Source organism: Homalodisca vitripennis, chromosome 7, assembly GCF_021130785.1.
Source record: "Homalodisca vitripennis isolate AUS2020 chromosome 7, UT_GWSS_2.1, whole genome shotgun sequence".
NCBI lineage: Eukaryota > Metazoa > Arthropoda > Insecta > Hemiptera > Cicadellidae > Homalodisca > Homalodisca vitripennis.
This window is the reverse complement of record NC_060213.1, coordinates 59,257,191-59,277,005: the sequence shown is the minus strand read 5'-3', so window position 1 is coordinate 59,277,005 and position 19,815 is coordinate 59,257,191. Positions and strand designations below refer to the sequence as shown.

Genomic DNA, 19,815 nt, shown 5'->3' with positions numbered 1-19,815 from the left:
TTAATAAAGTTTCATTCCTCTGAAATGCCAATTTTGTAATACAGTATTACATTGTTATACTAAACAAATCTATTTTTGTGACAAAATTTATTTCCAGTTAAAAACAATAAAAATACAACATAGGCGATAAAATATATGTAAAACATATTTTCAACTGATGAGGATAATCGGTATTAAAATTAACTGATACTATATCAAATCCAAAGCCATCCTATTATTAAATGTAATGTTGGTGTATTTTGAACGGGTCAGATTAATTATGTTATATCGATGATACAATTCATTGCACAAGTAATTCAAATGTAGAACGATAATCAACTCATATAAAATATGTTTTTAAAGATGTAATATTTTGTTAGGATTTTATACAATAGAGTACAACATAAAAATACTAATAATCCCTTAAAAACATACATAACAATCAATGTTAAGAGCAGACTTGTACCTATTACAAATGTGTGTGGTTTATAACTTTGATATGACTGATCTTTTACTATTAGGAGAGTACATGAAATTCTTATATTATACCTAGACATAAGACATAAGATATTTATTGCTGTTGATTATATATACAATGAAATAGGTATTGTCAATACACGTTTAGTATAAAACATACTAATATAGAAACAAATCATCATTAAAAACCACAAAACAAATTTAACAGACTCAAAAACATTTACCTTACAGTTGTAAAATAAACATACATTTTAAATTTAATCCCAATGATTTAAAGCTAAATATTGACATCCATATTTGAAAACTTGTCAATTGAATAAAATAGATTATTTAAAAGCCACAAATAAAATTTTCTTTTAAAATTAGTTATGGGAGTAACATGAGCAATTTCTGGAAGCTTGTTAAAGAATCTTACACAATTTACCATATGGGATGTTCCAAATTTGGTCAGTTGATGCTGAGGAATGTCAAGCTTATTTTTATTTCTTGTGTTGTGTGTATGAAATTGATTTCTAATGAAAAATTTTCTGAGGTTTGCTCTAGTGTATAATATAATATGGTAAATGTAGAGATTAATTTTGGTAGGTATTTGCAATTGCATAAAGAGGCATTTGCAATGATCTAATGGTGCAGCATGACAAATGGTTTTAATAACCCTTTTTTGGATGATTAACATACCTGAAACTGCTACAGAATGGCCCCATAATATCAAGCCGCAAGCAATATGTGATTGGAATAATCCAAAATACACTGTCCTAAGGTACTCAGTAGATATTATAGATCTTAATTTCCAAAACAGTAAAGCAACTCTTGAAAGCTTTTTGCTTAATCCGTTAACATGATCGTTCCAACTCAATTTCATGTCAATACAAATTCCCAGTAATTTGACAGATTGATGATCGTTTTGAGAAAGGCTAAGTAATATGTTTTGCGTTTTAGTTTCATTGCAGAGAATTTTATTAGTTGTGAACCATTTCTGAGCATTACTATGAGCTGCAGCCATTGTAGCCTTTAAACTTTCCAGATTAATATGACGGGAGAACAGAGTTGAGTCGTCAGTATAGATGACAGAGTTCACACCAACATTTTTTTGATAAATCGTTAATTATCACAAGGAAAAAAAAGGGTCCAAGGACAGAACCTTGAAGAACGCCTAAGGAAACATCTATTAATGATGATTGTGTCCCACTTAAACTTCTTACTGTCTACGATTTATTAATAGTCAATCATTTTCATAGACTTTGAAGATATTCCATAAAAGTCTAATTTAGTTAAAATACTATTTAATGGAACACAATCAAATGCTTTACTCAAATCTAATAGAGAAAGAGAAACTTAATGCTTATTTTCAAATTCCTGCAATGCCTCACGAACTACTTTGGTTACTGCAGCAACTGTTGAATGGCCAGCCTGTCCTGAATCCGAATTGAGATTAGGAAAGGAGGTTATTTGAGGAGGAGGTCAAACATTGTTGAGACATTTATCTTTCCTAACTCAAAAGTCAGTGATCATATTCCACTTTTCTTTCTTAAATTTCTCAATGAAAAATTCAATATTGTCTACACTTTGAGAATGAAAGAATTTTTTAGAAATTTAGTTTTTTTATGTATTTAAGTCTAGGTTATCATATTTTAAACTGATTACAAGTGCAATATGATCTTCAAAGTGGCCAGAGTTTACAGTATATAAACCATTAGAGAAATTTACCAATATATTATCTATGCAAGAGTTAGCTCTTGTTGGTGCCAAATAAGTACAGTAAATGTTGAGTGATCTTAATAAGTTTAGAAATCGAATCGAATTTTGGTTACTAGTTTGCAACATCTCTATATTAAAATGTCCACAGACAATAACTTTTGTTTCTTTAGATATCGTTATCTTTATGGACAAATACAATTTTTCAAAAAATGTATTAATGTTACCTTGAGGTGACCTGTAAAGAGAAATAACAAACACAATTTGTGAAATTAATTTTAAACAACTTAACTCAATATCCATTTCCAAACAATACTCATTCATTTCAATCACTCCAACTTCAGTACCCCTGAAAAATTGTCTACAAAAAAATTAATTGGAACATAACCTCGAGGTGTATATATAATGGGTGAGTTTTTTAAAGTGATTCAATAGCTAACTTTTTAATTACACGACTTAGCACCACACTTTAAATTTGGAACTTGCTCAATTTTAAGTTTCACTCAGGAATACACTTTCAAATTTTTTGAAGATGGCCGCCATTTTCCAATATGGTGGCCAACTTTAAAATCGTTTATGGAACACCCTGTATTTTATGTTGTTTTTAGATTCTACTCTAAAAAATAAGACATTTTTGCTATTGAGAGATTTTCAATATCTCTAATGGTTCAGGAGCTACGTGGACTGGAAGTTTTCATCATCAGTGGCATGAACTCTTAAAGCATGTACCAGTGTCCATCTAAAATCCAAAATCACCATTGCTATAAAAAATTATGAAGTATCATCTCTTTTCGAAGACAAACATGCTCACATGATGGAGTATGTAAGAAAACTTGATAAAAAAATAAAGCGTGTGTAGAAGCGAACATGGTTCTACCATCAGACTAAAGATATAGGGTTGAGTTAAGTCAGTCAGTTCGACCTTGTTATATAAATAATAATGTCTTTTGGGTTTTCCTGTTACAATTACTTCATATTTTATTTAATTATGTTTCATTACAATGATTTAATGTTAATTACTCACGATCATTCAGTAATATTTAAAGTACCTACCTCATCACCTCCCATAGTATAAATTTACTACCACCTAATTGTATTGTTATTGCATGTTAACTACTTAATTTGTTACAATTTAGTAAATATCATTCACAGAATAATTTAGTTTTGAAAAGTAAAAGTAGTTTGCAAAATATAAATCAAGTACTTGTATAAACTCCACATGCACATCACTTCTTTCAAAACAAAACCGAAGGCAAATGATTTATATTATGATAAATTAAATTAATAATTGTTGTAATTAAAACATTTCCTCCGTTTTCCACAGAAAATTCACAATTTTGTTAACTTTTGAAGTTTTGACTTCTTAATCTTAACTGGTCTAAAGCATTTCACACCTGAGGAAATTTCAATTTAAAACTTACAAACTTTATTATTAAAATGTAAATTCTTTGTGAATTTATTAATTAAATTTACTGGCTATTTATAACATGAAAAATGGTTAAACATGTATCAGTCTTAATATCAAGTGCTTGTTGAGGGAACATTTCAGGAACTTGCAGAGAAGTCTTCCTTCACTTAAAGCAACTTACACACTTTTTCAGTAACCCAGTGGATAAAACAACAATCACTGGAAATGTGTTTAAGAACGGAAGAGTGTGAAATTAAATTCTATGATTGAAACATGTTTTGTTACCACTTACCTGAAGAGCATCTTCCGTCACTAGTGTCACTGTGTCTGAATCGCCTGAGTCACTTCTCTTCTGGTCATGTGTTGAGGGAAAAAGTGAAGTTAAAGTTGAGCAAGTTGCAGTCTCTTGTTCTTCCGCAGCAAACTTTCTACTATCATCTATATCATGTTGAACTTGTAATTTCTCTTGAGGAGTTTCCACCCGTTCATTTTGTACATTTTCCTTGGGAATTGCAAACTCTAAACATGTTGAAGCAAGTGGGTTGCTAAAAATCTTTTGCACTAACTGCAACATTTTGAGATAATTGTCTTTCTGTGCATTAGTCAAAGGAATGGTACCTTGAAGAATTTTCTGTAATAGTGTCACAGACTCAACTATATAATTCTTTTTCTTTCTAAAGTTCCTATGCTTTTGCAACACCATTTGCAGCACTTGAGCAACTTTTGATAGACATATTTTTTGTTCAGATATCTCTAAAGTACCAACATGAGTTTGCAGAACTTTCAATAGAGTCTGTGTAGACTCCAGCAATTGGTTTTGTTGCTCTGCAATTTCCACAGAGTCTTTAGTTGGCAAGGGCAGTGAATTTTCCAATGCACTTGGAATTGTGTTTGTTTCTTGGTGTGGAGCTGCTTGGAAACAGGGCTGAGATGTTGACCAGGTCTTCAACTGTTGGATTATATGCTCCAACTGTGATGGTGGTTCTTTTCCTGCTACATAATTATTCTTCAGGCAAGTCTCAAGAGCATCTAATATCAATGACAATTCTGTACCTTGCTCTTCAGTTTCCATACTGCCCACATGAATGTTAAGAAATCGCTGCAACTGTTGTATGATTATCAATATTTTACTTTTCTGCTTTCCTGCCTCCATAGGGTTAACATATTTCTTTAAAGCCTTAACCAGCAGCTCTATATTCTGCAATTTGTTAGAAGACATGTTGTTTGATTTGTCAGTTGAATTGAGATGATGATGACATTTTCCTGTGGCTTCAGGTTCTTGATCAACTTCTATCACTATCTCTTCAACATTTAAATCATGTTGAAGAATACATTTTGGAGTTACATTGAAATGGTGATGACTATTTCCTGTGGCTTCAGGTTCTTGATCAACTTCTGTCACTATCTCTTCAACATTTACATTAATTTTCGGTGTTAAATTTAGATGACGATGATCTTTTCCTGTGGCTTCAGGTTCTTGATCAACTTCTATCACTATCTCTTCAACACTTATATCATGTGGAATATTAAATTTTTGAGTTAAATTTAATGAGTTTTTTACGTCAGAAGACTTGACGTGATGTTTTCTTGCCTGCATAGATTCTGTATCAGTCTTTTTTGTAATTTCTGGAAGATGACAAATCACAATGTCTTCCATACTGGTCCTGTTCATCTGCAACAGAAGTTTACCAGTGAAGAAATAACAAATTGGCTGATTATTTATGTCCTGTTTTATTATTTCTAGTCCATAAAATGTTGAACATAAAGGGGAAGGTTGATAACTTCAACAATAAAGATACATTAGAATAGAATAAGTGGATAGTATCACTGAGATATTCACTGAGAGCAATGGAGAAATTGCGAATTCAATTCTAACCTCCCCTCAAAGATTATGAAGATGTAGAAAACATTAATATTTCATATTAAAATTAATATTAAGATATTCTGAAGGAAATGTATAGTTGAGTAAAATAATTAAAGAAACAATCAAAGAAGATATGAAACTTGGAGAAAAACATAGACTTTATTCATAAAAATTCGGTCAAGTGAAAAAAGAAAGTAGAACAATTGATAAGTTTAACTCAATTTAAAAAAAAAATTTACACTAATTTAAGTAGTTGTCACAATTACCTTGTAACAATTAAGTTGGCATTTTTGAATTATATAAAAATTTAATTTAATAAATCATTTTTACTCTCTTGAAATTTATTAAAACCATTTTTTAATCTTCCTTAATAAAATACTTCTCAACACCTACACTTGTCAATACAAATGTTTATTTCTTTCACAAACGTAACAGATGACAGCAATCGTAGAGGTCTCTATAATAGCATTCAACAACAAATTTACTTGTTGAAATTCATTATTGGTCCACTATTCAGCTCAGAAACATACAAATGTAATAAATGCAACTTCACCTCTTAATCATGATCATAAATTTATGGAAACATTATTGGACTTAATGAATCTTAACCAATGTGAGTATTCCGCAATTAAATTGTATTTTGGCCGGAGACCTCAAAAGCTTATTAAATTATGAGACAAAATAAATTACACTAGCAAAATTCGGCAACCAAAACGGAGCATCATCAGGTAATAACAGGAATTCCTCTACTAGTAATATGAAACAATCTCATAACTCACAGCCAATAAAGTAATGTACACACACACACACACACATGCACGTGCGCGCACACGCACGCACACACACACACACACACACACACACACACACACACACTGCCTTCCACTGTCATTCCTGAACAGCCCAAAATATCAGTTAAATGTGTCTGAATTTTAAACCTCCTATAAATAGTTCAGTTTAATACGTTGACTGCGCCAGATGCCTTACAATGCGTAAAGATATCGATACTAATCGGTTTCACTCAGTATAGAGGGGCAGTGATGGTGTTAACTACATTTACTACAGCTACGTAGTTCAGCCATGTACCAGTAAGGACACGGTCACGTGATCAAGTCATCCTCTTCAGCTATGCAGTCACTGACTTGTGCGGCTGGCCGACACGAGGGACAGCATCTAGTACAGTTAAATTTGTTTGAATCTTTGTTCATGGGACTTCAAGTAGAAGTAGAAACACATCCATGTACGGATTTTCCAAAAGCGTAATAAAACAGCCTTCATAACCAAATCTCCTTTTCATGTTTTTTTTTATATGAGTGTTTAAAAATACTAATGAGTGAACCACAACGTTTGGTATTATTGTTTCTTTCAAATACAGAAAAGTGAAATATGTGTGCGTTTGTTTTATTGGACCAATCAGAATTGTTTTTACTTTAGTTACCAATTTTAGAGTGGGCCAATTTTAAATACGAGGGGTATTAGAAAAATAAGGTTCCCTATGCCGCCGAGACAGAATGCGACATGTTGGGAGAAATCTGGCAACACTGTCTTACTCATCAGCTGTCCCTCTCTCTATCCATACCACTCGCGCCTCGCTACGTCCAACAGTGCCGGCCTAGCTGCCTTCGAAGATGGAGCTCCTATCGTTGTTACCGCCAGATGCAAAATTTGTGCTATGATGCATTTTTTAAATGCAAAACAGATTTCACCTATTGAAATTTATCATCAGTTAATCAAAGTTTATGGGGAAAACTGCATATCTGTTGACCACGTTCGGAAATGGTGTAGAGAATTCAGTGAAGGCCGCATGGAATTTCGCAATGAAAACCGAAGTGGACGGCCTTCAGTTTCGTCTTTTGGGACAGGAAGGGCCTGCTTTTGATCGAATTTTTGCCTCATGGAATAACAGTAAACTCTGACAGATATTCCGACACATTAAGAAAACTGAGATGCGCGATCCAGAACCGCTGGAAAGGAAGATTGTCCAGTGGTGTGAGGCTTCTCCATGACAACGCTCGACCTCGTGTCTCACGTCAAACTCAAGAACTGCTAACAAATTTTGGCTGGACTATTGTGCCCCATCTCCCCTACAGCCCAGACCTAACCCCAAGTGATTATCACTTATTCCCAAAATTAAAGGAACACTTGGGTGGTCAACGCTTCAATACCGATGATGAAGTCAAGGAAGAGGTTACTCGATTCCTCAAACGATTGGCGGCAGAATTCTACAACATGGGGATAGAAAAGTTGGAGCATCATCTACAAAAGTGTTTGGACAGAAACGGTGATTATGTGGAAAAATAGCTTAACTTTTAAGTTTTAAATTGATGTATAACACTAAGTAGAAATATAGAGCTGTCTATTTAAAAAAATCAAGTGAACCTTATTTTTCTAATACCCCTCGTAACTGGATGCAGATCTGCTACAAGAATTATTTAACTTTAATTTTTAATTCATGTATACTTATTTGCTGTTCACTGCAGTATTTGCGACTTGAGTTCAGAGTATGTCCAGCTGGCGAGTAAGCCTTGCACCTCGAACTTCAGTATTAACATTTTACTCTTATTTTGCATTTAAATGTTTGCTGCCACGTCCATACTTTGAGTTCAGGGTTCATTGAGCTAGCTTATAAACTTTGGATCTTGAATTTCGGTATTATTCAATATTTTATTCTTATTTTGCATTAAAATGTTTGCTGCCACGTTCATACTTTGATTCAGGGTTCTTTGAGCTGGCTTATTACCTTTGCATCCTGAACTTTGGTAATATTTAACATTCTATTTTCTACTCGGAGGACACTTTTTTGAATTTAAGATTGAAATACAAGTATTGCAGTAGTCTTTAAACTTTTTGATTTCTACAATATGGTGATTGTGATATGCGATACTTATGACAGATCCTCACCTCAAGGTATCTTTCTGAACCATGTAATTAAAAGTTTAATTTGTCCAAGACGGGTTTCTACAACTGTTATGATCCCTGGAAAAAATCCCAGCAAGAATGAGTCAAGCTAGAAAAGTGGCTAGGTATTTAGTGCTGCCGTTGGAATATAAAACCTAGACCTCACCAAAGCTGATGTCACAATGAGGCATATTTTACATTGCTTGCGAAAAGAGTAACTATAAAAAAAAAAAAAACATTGTCACAAGTAAAACACAACCGGTTCAAAAGTAAATATTTTCAGAATAAGTCCAATTCTCTGGAAAACGAGGTGTAATGAATGTTGATTTTATAACAGGCATCTCTTTATCTGTCACCTCCTCTCGTAGTAACTCAAAAGGCAAATTAAAATAAGAATTTTTCTCCAAACAATAGGGAGGGATGAAAAACTTACTTTGTGGTAGACAAAGGATGTTCCGTGAATGTAATGAGTTTCCAGGAATTTAATGAAATGAAGGTATTGAGCTGGGCAAAATTAAAAAGAAGCTGTTTGCATATCGATCTCCAAGAGAATGTATATATACTGTGCTCCAAGAGAATGTATATATACTGTGCTCCAAGAGAATGTATATATACTGTGCTCCAAGAGAATGTATATATACTGTGCTCCAAGAAAGCTTCCACTAATACTAATTTGATTAGCATTCCACTGAGGGCCATGAAAACTATTTATTGGATTTTTTTAAGTATATCTGGTGCCTAATTAAAAGTCTGTATTTCTTCTCTTCAGAAAGTTTTACCAAATGCTATTGTAATTTATTCAAAGGAACAGGCAGGTACTGAAATATCATAACTCAATAATGCCTGACCCCTTTATAATGAAAGTCTTTATAAAAAAAACTAGTTTATATTTTTATAATTATGACAATTACAAAAAATGAAACTTTAATTAGACATATGTGTATAGCATTGCAAATTCATTAAATTAATCTTTTTTTCATTTACCTGCTCCATATTGTTCTTTTTAACACCTTCATTATTTACTTCTTCTCCCCTAAATCTTTTATTATTTCTTCCACCTCTCCTCCCTCTCTTACGTGAAGCCACTTTATCATCAGCACGGGCCAGCTCCTAAAAATTATTAGTTTAATGTAGACTAAAATAAATAAAAATCAGATCAAGTATACAGATGTACCACGTCACCCCAACTTCACCTAGTTATAAATAGTTTATCCGCTGTATTAATCCTGTTCTAAACCAGTTAAACAAAATCTGGAAGTTCTTCTAGTTTAATTGTAAGAATGAAAACTCTTTGGTAACAGTCTATTTTTATTAACAAGGAAATATTGTTACTAAAAATTTGTCTAGATTTTTGTAGATGTTAGACATAATAAAGATTTTTAATTACATGATCTTCCACTTGGTGCAGTATCTAAAATTTCACACTGTCACAAAGACTTGACATCTGGAATGCATGTTTGTCTAAAGAGACTTTTAAAAAAGTCAATGACGAAGGCATTCAAAACGAGCTCTTTGTATCGTTTCGGCATCAGATGCCCAGACTACAAAAGAAGTTTTCTCATCGTCTCACAGGTGCACAATTGAATGATTTGTCATAACAAATTTAATGATTTAATTAGACCAAATAAAAAATATAATTTTTGTATAACATGTTCTATTTTTTTTTTTTTTATTGAATGGGACTGTAACAAGAATTATAGAATCTGTCTTTACTTTGGCACTGTATGTACAAATTTGAATATATTCTATAACCACTTGAGGAACTGGTCTGCATGGGAGTAAAGAGGAGGAATGTTCTGTTTTGACATTGAAGGATATTTTTTGTCTTCAATCTCAATGGGGACAGAAGTTGAGAAAAGATCAGTAAGTAATTATTATTAGTAAGTATTACTAAACTGATTGGCTAGCAAAAGAAATATATACAGATATATGGAATGAGACATATCCATACAGGAATACCCCGAATTTGGTACTAAAGGAAAAGGGAGGAAATTTCCAGATAATGGTGATATGAATACTGCTTGATCTAGCTAACCTAATGCATTGTGAAAAGCCACACCAGAGGTGTATGCTTTAGTAGAACCTTGTCGATCTAGTGTCGTGCATGACCAGCACCACTCTCAAGGAGGAGCTCTTGTACCGGATCCTTCATCCATGACAAGGGTAGTCATTGGCACAGGGACTGTTGTGTTTCGAAGCGAACCTTGTAAATACCAGATGACCTCTTCAAGTTCTTTAGTCTTACCAGAATAAGCGGGGCTCTGATGTGGCAGATTTTGTTCCTTATTTACTTGTTGGATCAACATGAAAAAGCTAGCAAAACACCAGCAAGTTAATCTGCCACGGGACATCACCGAAACTGAGGTAATTGATCTAGTGGAGTACTTGCTCTGTAATAATAATCAATCTTCCAATAAAACCCCAACTGAGATCTCACCGGAGGCGAGAACAATCCTGCAGGAAGAAGAAAACAGGACAAGAGCAAACCCACTCCTGTAGTTTAGAAGACAATGACACGGTGGTTACTCTGGTAGGAAGGAAAGTCTGAATAGAAAAGAAGCCTTGACAGGAAAAATATTCCCTTGCACTTGCCTTTGTTTTTTATGGGAACAGCCAAAATATTTGGATGACCCTTTACTTAGAGGGCTCAGCAGAGCAAGGATAAGGAGGTACCTTTGCTATCTGGCTGAGGGAATGACACCTCAATAGAACGGAGAACAAGAACTGAAGAAACCCAAGCTGGGGTAGTCATAAACAAGAAGCAGCCAGACCAAGATGAGACCCCATGGCAGGAGCCTGGCAGCAGGAAAAGAAAAGTCAAAGCACCAACTAATACTATGATAATTGCCCTCCTATCCAATTAACTAAAATTGTGATAACACGAAAGGAATTCCGTGAGAAAATCCTGAGAGAAGAAAATCCAGAGCTGACAGCACTGGAGAAAGCCATTTGTAGGATAATTATACTGGTAGAAAGGATGGTCAGCTTATTCTTATCCATATGGATTATTAAAATGGTAGGTGGAAACACTATCCTATTCAAAAGATGATATCCTCAGGGAGAGGTACTTTCACTTTTGCTGTGGAACTTGCTCAGGAAGTTAACTGAGAAGGAGCTTTCCTCATCAGAATATCCAGATGACATCATCATAGCCACAGGCAATTTGGACAATGCAATTAGTACAGGTGGGTTGTACCAACTAGAACTGTCATGAAAGTGACTGTTGCAACGAATTAGAGCGTCACGAGTAGAGGTGGGTTATTCCAAATTAAACTGACATGACAATGAGACCGAATGCCTGTTGTTGCAACAGTCTCATTGTCGTTGGTATTGGTGCTGGAACGATGATATAACCACAACGTTATGCGTTGCACCAAGTCCAAAGAGGCTGTAATTATTATTCCTGTGGTTTACCCTCCCTCAATCCTGTTACGCTAGAGAATATTTTTTTACTTGATATTTTTTTTAATCTCTACTAATGTTTTAATAGTTTTTTATCCATTAATCTGTAGAGAAAAAATATTTTTAACTTTTTTGGGTTTTAGGGCGTTACCGACATTTAATTTCAATCTTAATCTAACTAGATTAATATTTTTAGTATACCATATTTGAACTGATACAAAAGTAAATAAATATAACTGAAATATTTTAATTTTGAATTTTTTTCAATGTTTAGAGTTTTTAAAACGGATTATTAACGGGTACATCTTTTAACTTAGTCACATTACAATTAACAGATCCAATATACAACATGTGACAAAATGAATATGGTGATTCGTTGCACAGAACTGCTCCATGGCTGTTGAGAACTTGTTGCTACGGTTCTGCACTTAGAACGGCTTGGTACACCTCAATTCAAGACTGTACAAGGAGATAGTGTTCCACAGTAAGTCTCATCAAACCTCACCAAAACCACCCAATTAACCTCTGGTAGCCTCTGGTTTTATTCAACAGAAAGAGGTAGGCAATACTATGGTTTTTATAGGTGAAGTAAATTTCATAATAGTCAACATGTGTAGTCAGTTACAATCTAAAATAAAATAAAACATTAAGCTTAACATAAAACTAATTTCATAACCTGTATTATAATTAGGTCACGTATACTTTTTATAGAATTAAAGTATTCCTGGTCACTGATAGTATAAGTTAAATAAAAATTAAAGCACCTTGTAAAACGGCATTATTATTGTTTAACTCTTTGGCTGTCAATTGGTAAGTCTGATATTGGGAGTGTTACCACTCGCTACTACTGTGACCTCTGGTAGCGAATGTGATAACCATTCACATGATTCCCAAGTTTTTTTTTCAGCAACAGTAGTTTTTCTAGCTATTGTTCATATTTTATACGCAGCACTAGCTATATATAACCAGAAATAAATCTTGAACCAGATTCAGCCAGTCTTCTTATTAGAGAAGACCATATAAGCATGTTAAATTTTTAGTTTTTTAGAATACTGTATGCAAAAAATAATGTGAATCACTGAAAAAATTTGTTGGTTTCAAATGCCAATTTGTCAAAAACTGGTGGCTATACATAGACAGTAAAATGTCTCACCTTTTCCATTTCTTGTGACGTACTGCATGAACGGGCTCCTGCTACAGTTGCAACTGAAGGGCGAGAAACCCCCTGGGAAGGAGGTACATCCATCATGGGAAAGGAAAGACCCTTTTAGGACAGGATACTGTAAACAGAAACACGTTTACGCTTCTTGAGTAATCAATTTCCTGTAAAGTTTATAAATAGAATATCTGTCAATGAGGTATTACTACTATTGTGTATTGATGTACACGTGTGCTAGGGTTAGTAAAAATATATAACTGTAGGATTAATTACATTTTTAACTATGTACTACTGTAAGGTTAGTGAAGAAATAGAATATTATGTATGTAAGGGGATGTTCCGTCTCGTAGCATTCGGTTGCCCCTTGGATTAATTTAGACTTACTTACTTTTTAAATTTCTAGAGGTGTATTTATAAGAATTTCCTCTTCACTCTTTTTTTAAGAGGCACCCAGTGCCATGAATGACAAACAATACTCTCAGCTTGTTGGTGCACCATAACAGTGATACCCCCATCATGATATTACACTGATGGAAAAATACCATCAACTTAGAAAAAGAATTAAACAACCTATCCGTAATTCCTGGATGAGATATACTTGAAGCCCTATTGAGGAAAGAAAACAGTTGTCAAATGAATAATTGCAGGAAATAAATATAAATAGGGGTAGACATGTATTTGCAACTAATTTATTTTCCTCTGGATGAACTAAAGAGATATTTTAATGTTGTAGGTCAAAACGTCAACCAAGACCAATAGAACACTATTTTAACCACATTCAAATCAGAGGTCAAAGGTGTAAATAATCTTTAATTTTTTTAGTTTGTTGAAAGCTATAACAATACTACTGAATATGATAGAATTTCAAAATGCTTCATGAAGAGTAATCAATTTGCTATACACTCCACAGTCACTTTTAATTTTCAAATTGTGTAAAAGTATGTAATTGCTATATTTTAACCTCATTGAAAGTTTTATTTTGCACAAGAAACCCTAAGGTTTGGGTGTTTGTGCTGATAAGCACCTCTCCTGGTCTCTGGCCAGAGATATTACCATCATCATGGAATCAGATGGTATGGTAGAAACCTTCAAGACTCCCAGACACTTCAAATACCTGTAATTGAAGTAAACTAATTCCCCTTAAAATAAGCAAAAAGTTATATCTGACCTCAGCATTTTTTATAGATGATCTTTTTAAATGTGTAGTGTATTCTAAAGTTGAATTTTGTGTTTCAGGAAATCCGATATTGTATCCTGACCTGACACAGAGTTTCTTTGAAGTTAAAAAACAGACTGGCAACCCAGCAGTAGGGTTTGTGGTGGGAGGTCTAACCTAAGATACACACTTGGGGGGCAGTATTGTCAGAGACTTAACACAGTGAGGATCATGCTGTTTAAGCTATCACTCATATTTACACTCGCAACTCTAATAGTCAGCCAGCCCTCTGTATGTCAATCTGCTCTCAATATCACTGACTGAGTTTCTAATATTCACTCCACTGACCAATTTATAAATTCTTATTTAAATAAACACTTCTGCTTCGATAAAAGCTACATTTATTGTTTGTTCCATATCTTTATGCATATGAGGATTTAATCCGGCATGTGGGAGTGCCGATGGCTGAGTGGTCTAAGACGTTGGACTTTGGGTCTGAGTTAGAGATAGCGCAGGTTCGAATCCTGTCTGTGACCGTTGCACTTTTTATCAGTACCATCGACCTTGTACTGTATCGACTCTCCCCCTTATTCTGTTTGATAAGATCCTCGCACAGGCCAGTGGCCCATGAGGACGGGCAGAATAAGGCATAAAAGGAGATCGGCTTCTCCTTTATAAAAAAAAAGTAAAAATCTATACCAATAAAACTTCCTAATAATATCACTAACGATCATGATTACAATACTAGACAGAGTGAGAGACTTACATATATCCAATCCACAGAAACAAATTATTTGAGTTGTTTCCTGATTATTAAGGACTAAAATTCTGCAATAAAATTCCAATATCTCTTTCCTCTTTGCTTCTAGAAAATTTCTCTATAAAGTTAAAATAAAATATTTTAATAGTGAAAGAATGTTATTTAGAAAATAATTGTCTAATTAATTCAACATTCTCTGAATAAATTACTCTCCAACATTTCAAAATATATATATAGGCAGAATACGGGATGACCGACGGTTAGTGAAGAGTGTTGGGCGAGTGAGACACTTCACGCTAAGCCCACAGAAATCAGTTCAGAAGGCTAGTAGTGAATTGGCAATTCCAGTATCGACTGCTTAGAACGTTTTACAGAAACGCTACAACTGCGTCCTTAACGTTTGCAGTTGTTACAGACTCTAAAGTCTGTAGGTTATGGTTTACATGCCCATTTTGCAAATGAAATAATGCACGACAATGAAGGATCACGTTGTTTTCAGTGACGAATCAACAGTTCACCTCCATAATCTAGTGCATATCTGAAGCTCTGAAAACCATCACAAGATGGTACAACTGCAGCGAGACTTCCCTAAATTGAATATTTTGTGTGCCATATCTAGGCGGAAAGTTTATGGGCTTTTCTTTTTTTGAGAAGGAGCTGTAACTAGTATTTCTTATCTTGATGCTCTAGAACTATGGCTATTTCCTCAATTGGAAGAAGATGTACCACAGAACTTCATTTAGCAGTAAGATGGTGCACCGCCTCAATGGTATAAATCAGTACACGATTAGCTGAATGTCACTGTACCCGACTGCTGGATTGGCCGCAAGAGGCCTAATGATGGTTGAGGGAAATGACTTGTTTCATATGGCCTCCATGTTCACCCGACCTGACGCTATGTGATTTCTACCTTTGGGATTCATAAAGGATTGTGTGTATTGCCTCCTCTACCAGCTGACTTACCCGACTTAAGGAACAGGATTGATGATCAAAGTTTGGGAAGAATTGGGCTATTGGCTAAATGCGTGCCATGTGACGAATGGACTCACTTGTAGGCGTAACTACGAGGGGGTACCCAAAAAAAACCGGAATTATTTGATAAAAATTATTATCAAATTTTTTACAATAAGACCTTATCTCCTTCAAAATAATCTCCATTACAACTAATGCACTTGTCCCAACGGTATTTCCATTGATCAAAACATTTTTTGTAGTCATCTTTAGAAATGGCTGCAAGCTCGAGCTTCGTTTTTTTCTTAACCTCTTCAACGCTGTCAAATCGTTGACCTTTCAAGCCTCTTTTCATGTGTGGAAATAAAAAAAAGTCGCATGGAGCGAGGTCAGGCGAGTAAGGTGCGTGGGGCAGCGGAACCATGCCGTTTTTGGCTAAAAACTGCCTAATTGAGATGGCTGTGTGTGCCGGTGCGTTGTCGTGGTGGAAGAACCAGTCTCCAGTCTGCCACAAATCGGGTCTTTTCTGGCGAACACTGTTGCGCAATCTTCTTAAAATCTCCAAATAAAATGTTTGGTTGACAGTCTGACCTGGAGGAACAAACTCAGAATGAACAATGCCTTTAGCATAAAAAAAGCAAATCAACATGGTTTTGATGTTTGATTTGACTTGCCGACATTTTTTTGGACGAGGTGAAGATGGCGACTTCCATTGGCTTGACTGTTGCTTCGTTTCTGGGTCATAACCATAGCACCATGACTCATCACTAGTAATTACCTTTTCCAGAAAATCGGGATCATTTTCGAGATGTTCTTTCAGAAGGCGGCAAGTTTCAACTCGATGTGCCCTTTGATGGTCATTCAGAAGTCGAGGAACAAATTTGGCAGCAACCCTTTTCAGTCCTAAATCTCCTGTTAAAATTCGCTGAACCGAGCTCCAAATTAACCCACTACTCTCTGATAGTTCCTCAATTGTCTGTCGACGGTCGGTGAGCACAAGTTCACAAATTTTCTCAACATTTTCGTCCGTTCGAGAGGTTGATGGACGTCCAGAACGAGGTTTGTCTTCAATCGACATGTCGCCATTTTTAAGTCGAGCGAACCACTCGTAGACCTGAGTTTTCCCCATAGCATCATCTTTGTAAGCTGTATTCAACATTAAAATAGTTTCTGCAGCATTTTTACCAAGTAAAAATGCTCAAAATTTCACAGCTGCACGTTGTTCACTTAAACTTGCCATGACAAAAAACGAAACAAGAACAAAACAGGGTTAGCGAAAACAGTCACTACGAACGAACAGAATGCACTAGGACAACGGAACTGGGGTCACTGAGCTCGCAATGGGTTGCGCGACACACGCCTAGCGGCAGGAATGTGTACTACACGCTGCCGGCTGCCAGCAATACAATTCCGGTTACTTTTGGGTACCCCCTCGTATTTGAGTTGAAAAAGCAGACATCCTCACAAAAAAGGGAGCGGAGTCCATTATGGTGAGGCCTGAGCCAGGCTGCGGGATAGCTTTCTCCAACAGCAAAGATTGGGAAAAGAGGATAAGAAACATTAATAATTGGAGAAGAGCCTCAGGATTAAGACTTTCCAAAATGTTTATCTCTGCTAAAGGGTGGGCAGCTCTCCTAGATCAGAGTAAGGAGGATATAAGTCTGATATTAGGGATGTTGACAGGACATGGCCCCCTAAGGAAATATCTTGTGAGGGTGGGCCTTAGTGAGACTGATGAATGTAGACTCTGCGGAGAAGAGAAGGAATCAGCAAAGCATATTTAGTTAAATTGTCCTGCCATTTCAAAAATTCGGAAAAGATTCCTGAGAGCATATCTCCTCAGCCTTAAGGATATCATAGAACAGGAGTTCTAAAATCTGATAGGCTTCTGTAAAAACCTCAAGTTCTGAGGACACAAATATAAGTAAGGGAGGCGATAAAGTCCTTTTTAGGACTAAGGATGGGGACAAATCGTCCTTTTCCCTCAGGATAAAGAAAAGAAAACTATATGAATTGCTCTTTAATTTCATGTATTTATTATAATTTTAAGTCTTATATCATAAATACAATGACAAAATGTTAAAATTCCGAATTCATTTATAAAAATCTGGTATATTAATTCCAGTGTATTTATTTTATCATTAATTACTTCTAAAGGTTTCTTTATGCTTTGTAAATTATTTTATTTCAGGACAAGAATATCTATACAATATAGAAATAAAATTATAATGATTCTCCCATACACTGTTAGAATTGAATATTTCATGAGTGTTTATAATGTATACATATCAGATCACTGTTTTATGTGCCGTTAATTATGTTTATACACTTCTTGGGATAAGAATACCTAATTTTATTGATGAGTCATCTGTTCATTGTAGATTTGTCTACTACATTATAAAATGTTGTGGCAGTAAATTTCTGATTCTGTTTCAAGTTAATTAATTATACTTCAAACACCAATGTTGAGTTGCTTTAGTGAAACCATTACAATAATATGTCAAAAAGTAATAATATGGCCATTATAATTTATTCTGGTCTTAATAGTTCTTTTGGCCATAGTTGATTTTGCTTTGCGATATAAAAACAAGATGGCTGACTGACTACAGTCTCTAGTGAAGTGTCTCCCAGGAAAGTAGTGTTTTAAGTGCTAATACTCCAACAAAATATCATTACTCTGCACATAAACCTTACCTTGGAACACTTGTAAGTAACTAACATAATATTTTTGCCAAGAAACTTCAAGCTTGCAGAAGAATCACACAAATGACTGACACTGTCAAGCTGGTAGTCACTTTCAAGAACAAACACTTTTAAAGCACTGTTTTAATTACATACACTCATAAGTGAGAGGGACAACTAAACTTCCAACTCAATATCAATATAACTGCAATACGGCTGGCAGTAAGGTTTTAATCATTTCAACAGTGACAATCACACTTTGGAAGTGGCAACTCAACACCTGTGCTGACTCTGCATTGGCACACATTCCTACAGAGCCTACCTCAACTCTGTATTGCAACGCTACTACAGCAGTACATACGGCTAACTGTACTGTACACACTGTTGACTGCCATTTAATATAGGCTATACTACAATTATACAGTTGACAATCCACTTTTAGACAATTTGACTCCTCAAAATATTGCATTTTAACAACAATTTTAATATATTTTTACCAGACAAGAGGAATCAGCCAAACCTCAATTCAAAAACTGCTTCCAGTTTTTTCCACTCCAGGACTAAATTTGAATATTCACTGAACAAGAGGAACCAGCCAAACCTCCATTCAAAAACTGCTCTCTGTTTTACACTTTGGGACCAAATTTTAATATATTCACTAGACAAGAGGAATCAGCCAACCCTTCCTTCAAAAACTGTACCGTCTTCTTCCTCAATTGGTACCAGGTCAATAATTCATAAAATTATTCATTAATACTGAATAATATATGAATAATTTTAACATTGACAATACCGTGGTCATTGCATTCATAATAACTGAAATATTCTGACAGGGAAAATGTCCCCAAAGTTTCCATGTGGTTCTTGCTCAATAGGTGTCAAATATTCAGGAATTAAATACACTGGCCCTTGTAATATGTGGTACCATGCAGGCTGTCAGAACATCCCAGAAAAATCTTTTAAAAATTTGGCAAGCAATGAAATTGATATTTGGAGATGCAGCAGCTGAAGAGAAACTGTTGATGACACACCAACGACCCCCGTCTGCTCCAGCATCCCAAATTTGTTGTTCTCTTCCATAAATGATTTAGAGAGCAGTCTTAGTGAAAATAACATTTTAGAAAACCTTGAAGACAATGGGGAAAAGTTACAAGCAGCTGCAAAAATAGGAGCAGCTCTGTTAGAGGAAAACAATTATTTGAAAGAAAAAAATTTGAGGCTAGAGATCAAAATAGAATTATTAGAAGAAAAAATTCTTAAATTTGAAGCTGAAGAAAATAAGTATATTAGTAAAATAGAAGATTTGCTTCATAATATTTCTGAAACACAAGTTCAACTTGAAAAGGAAAAAAAACTTCGGATGGACACACAAAGTATCTTTGAA

At 34.8% G+C, this 19,815-nt stretch overlaps 1 protein-coding gene across 2 annotated transcripts in view; it reads right to left on the bottom strand.

Annotated features, from left to right (window-relative positions):
- The window catches only part of LOC124365872, a 38,331-nt gene that overhangs the window by 2,537 nt on the left and 15,979 nt on the right, over nt 1-19,815 (bottom strand). For both annotated transcript variants that reach the window (XM_046821968.1, XM_046821969.1), the window contains exons 3-5: nt 12,877-13,003; nt 9,306-9,431; nt 3,852-5,231 (exon numbers count right to left, since the gene is read on the bottom strand). In XM_046821968.1, the coding sequence (XP_046677924.1) occupies nt 3,852-5,231; nt 9,306-9,431; nt 12,877-12,972 (1,602 nt within the window). In that variant the 5' untranslated portion in view covers nt 12,973-13,003. The remainder of the gene's footprint in view (nt 1-3,851; nt 5,232-9,305; nt 9,432-12,876; nt 13,004-19,815) is intronic.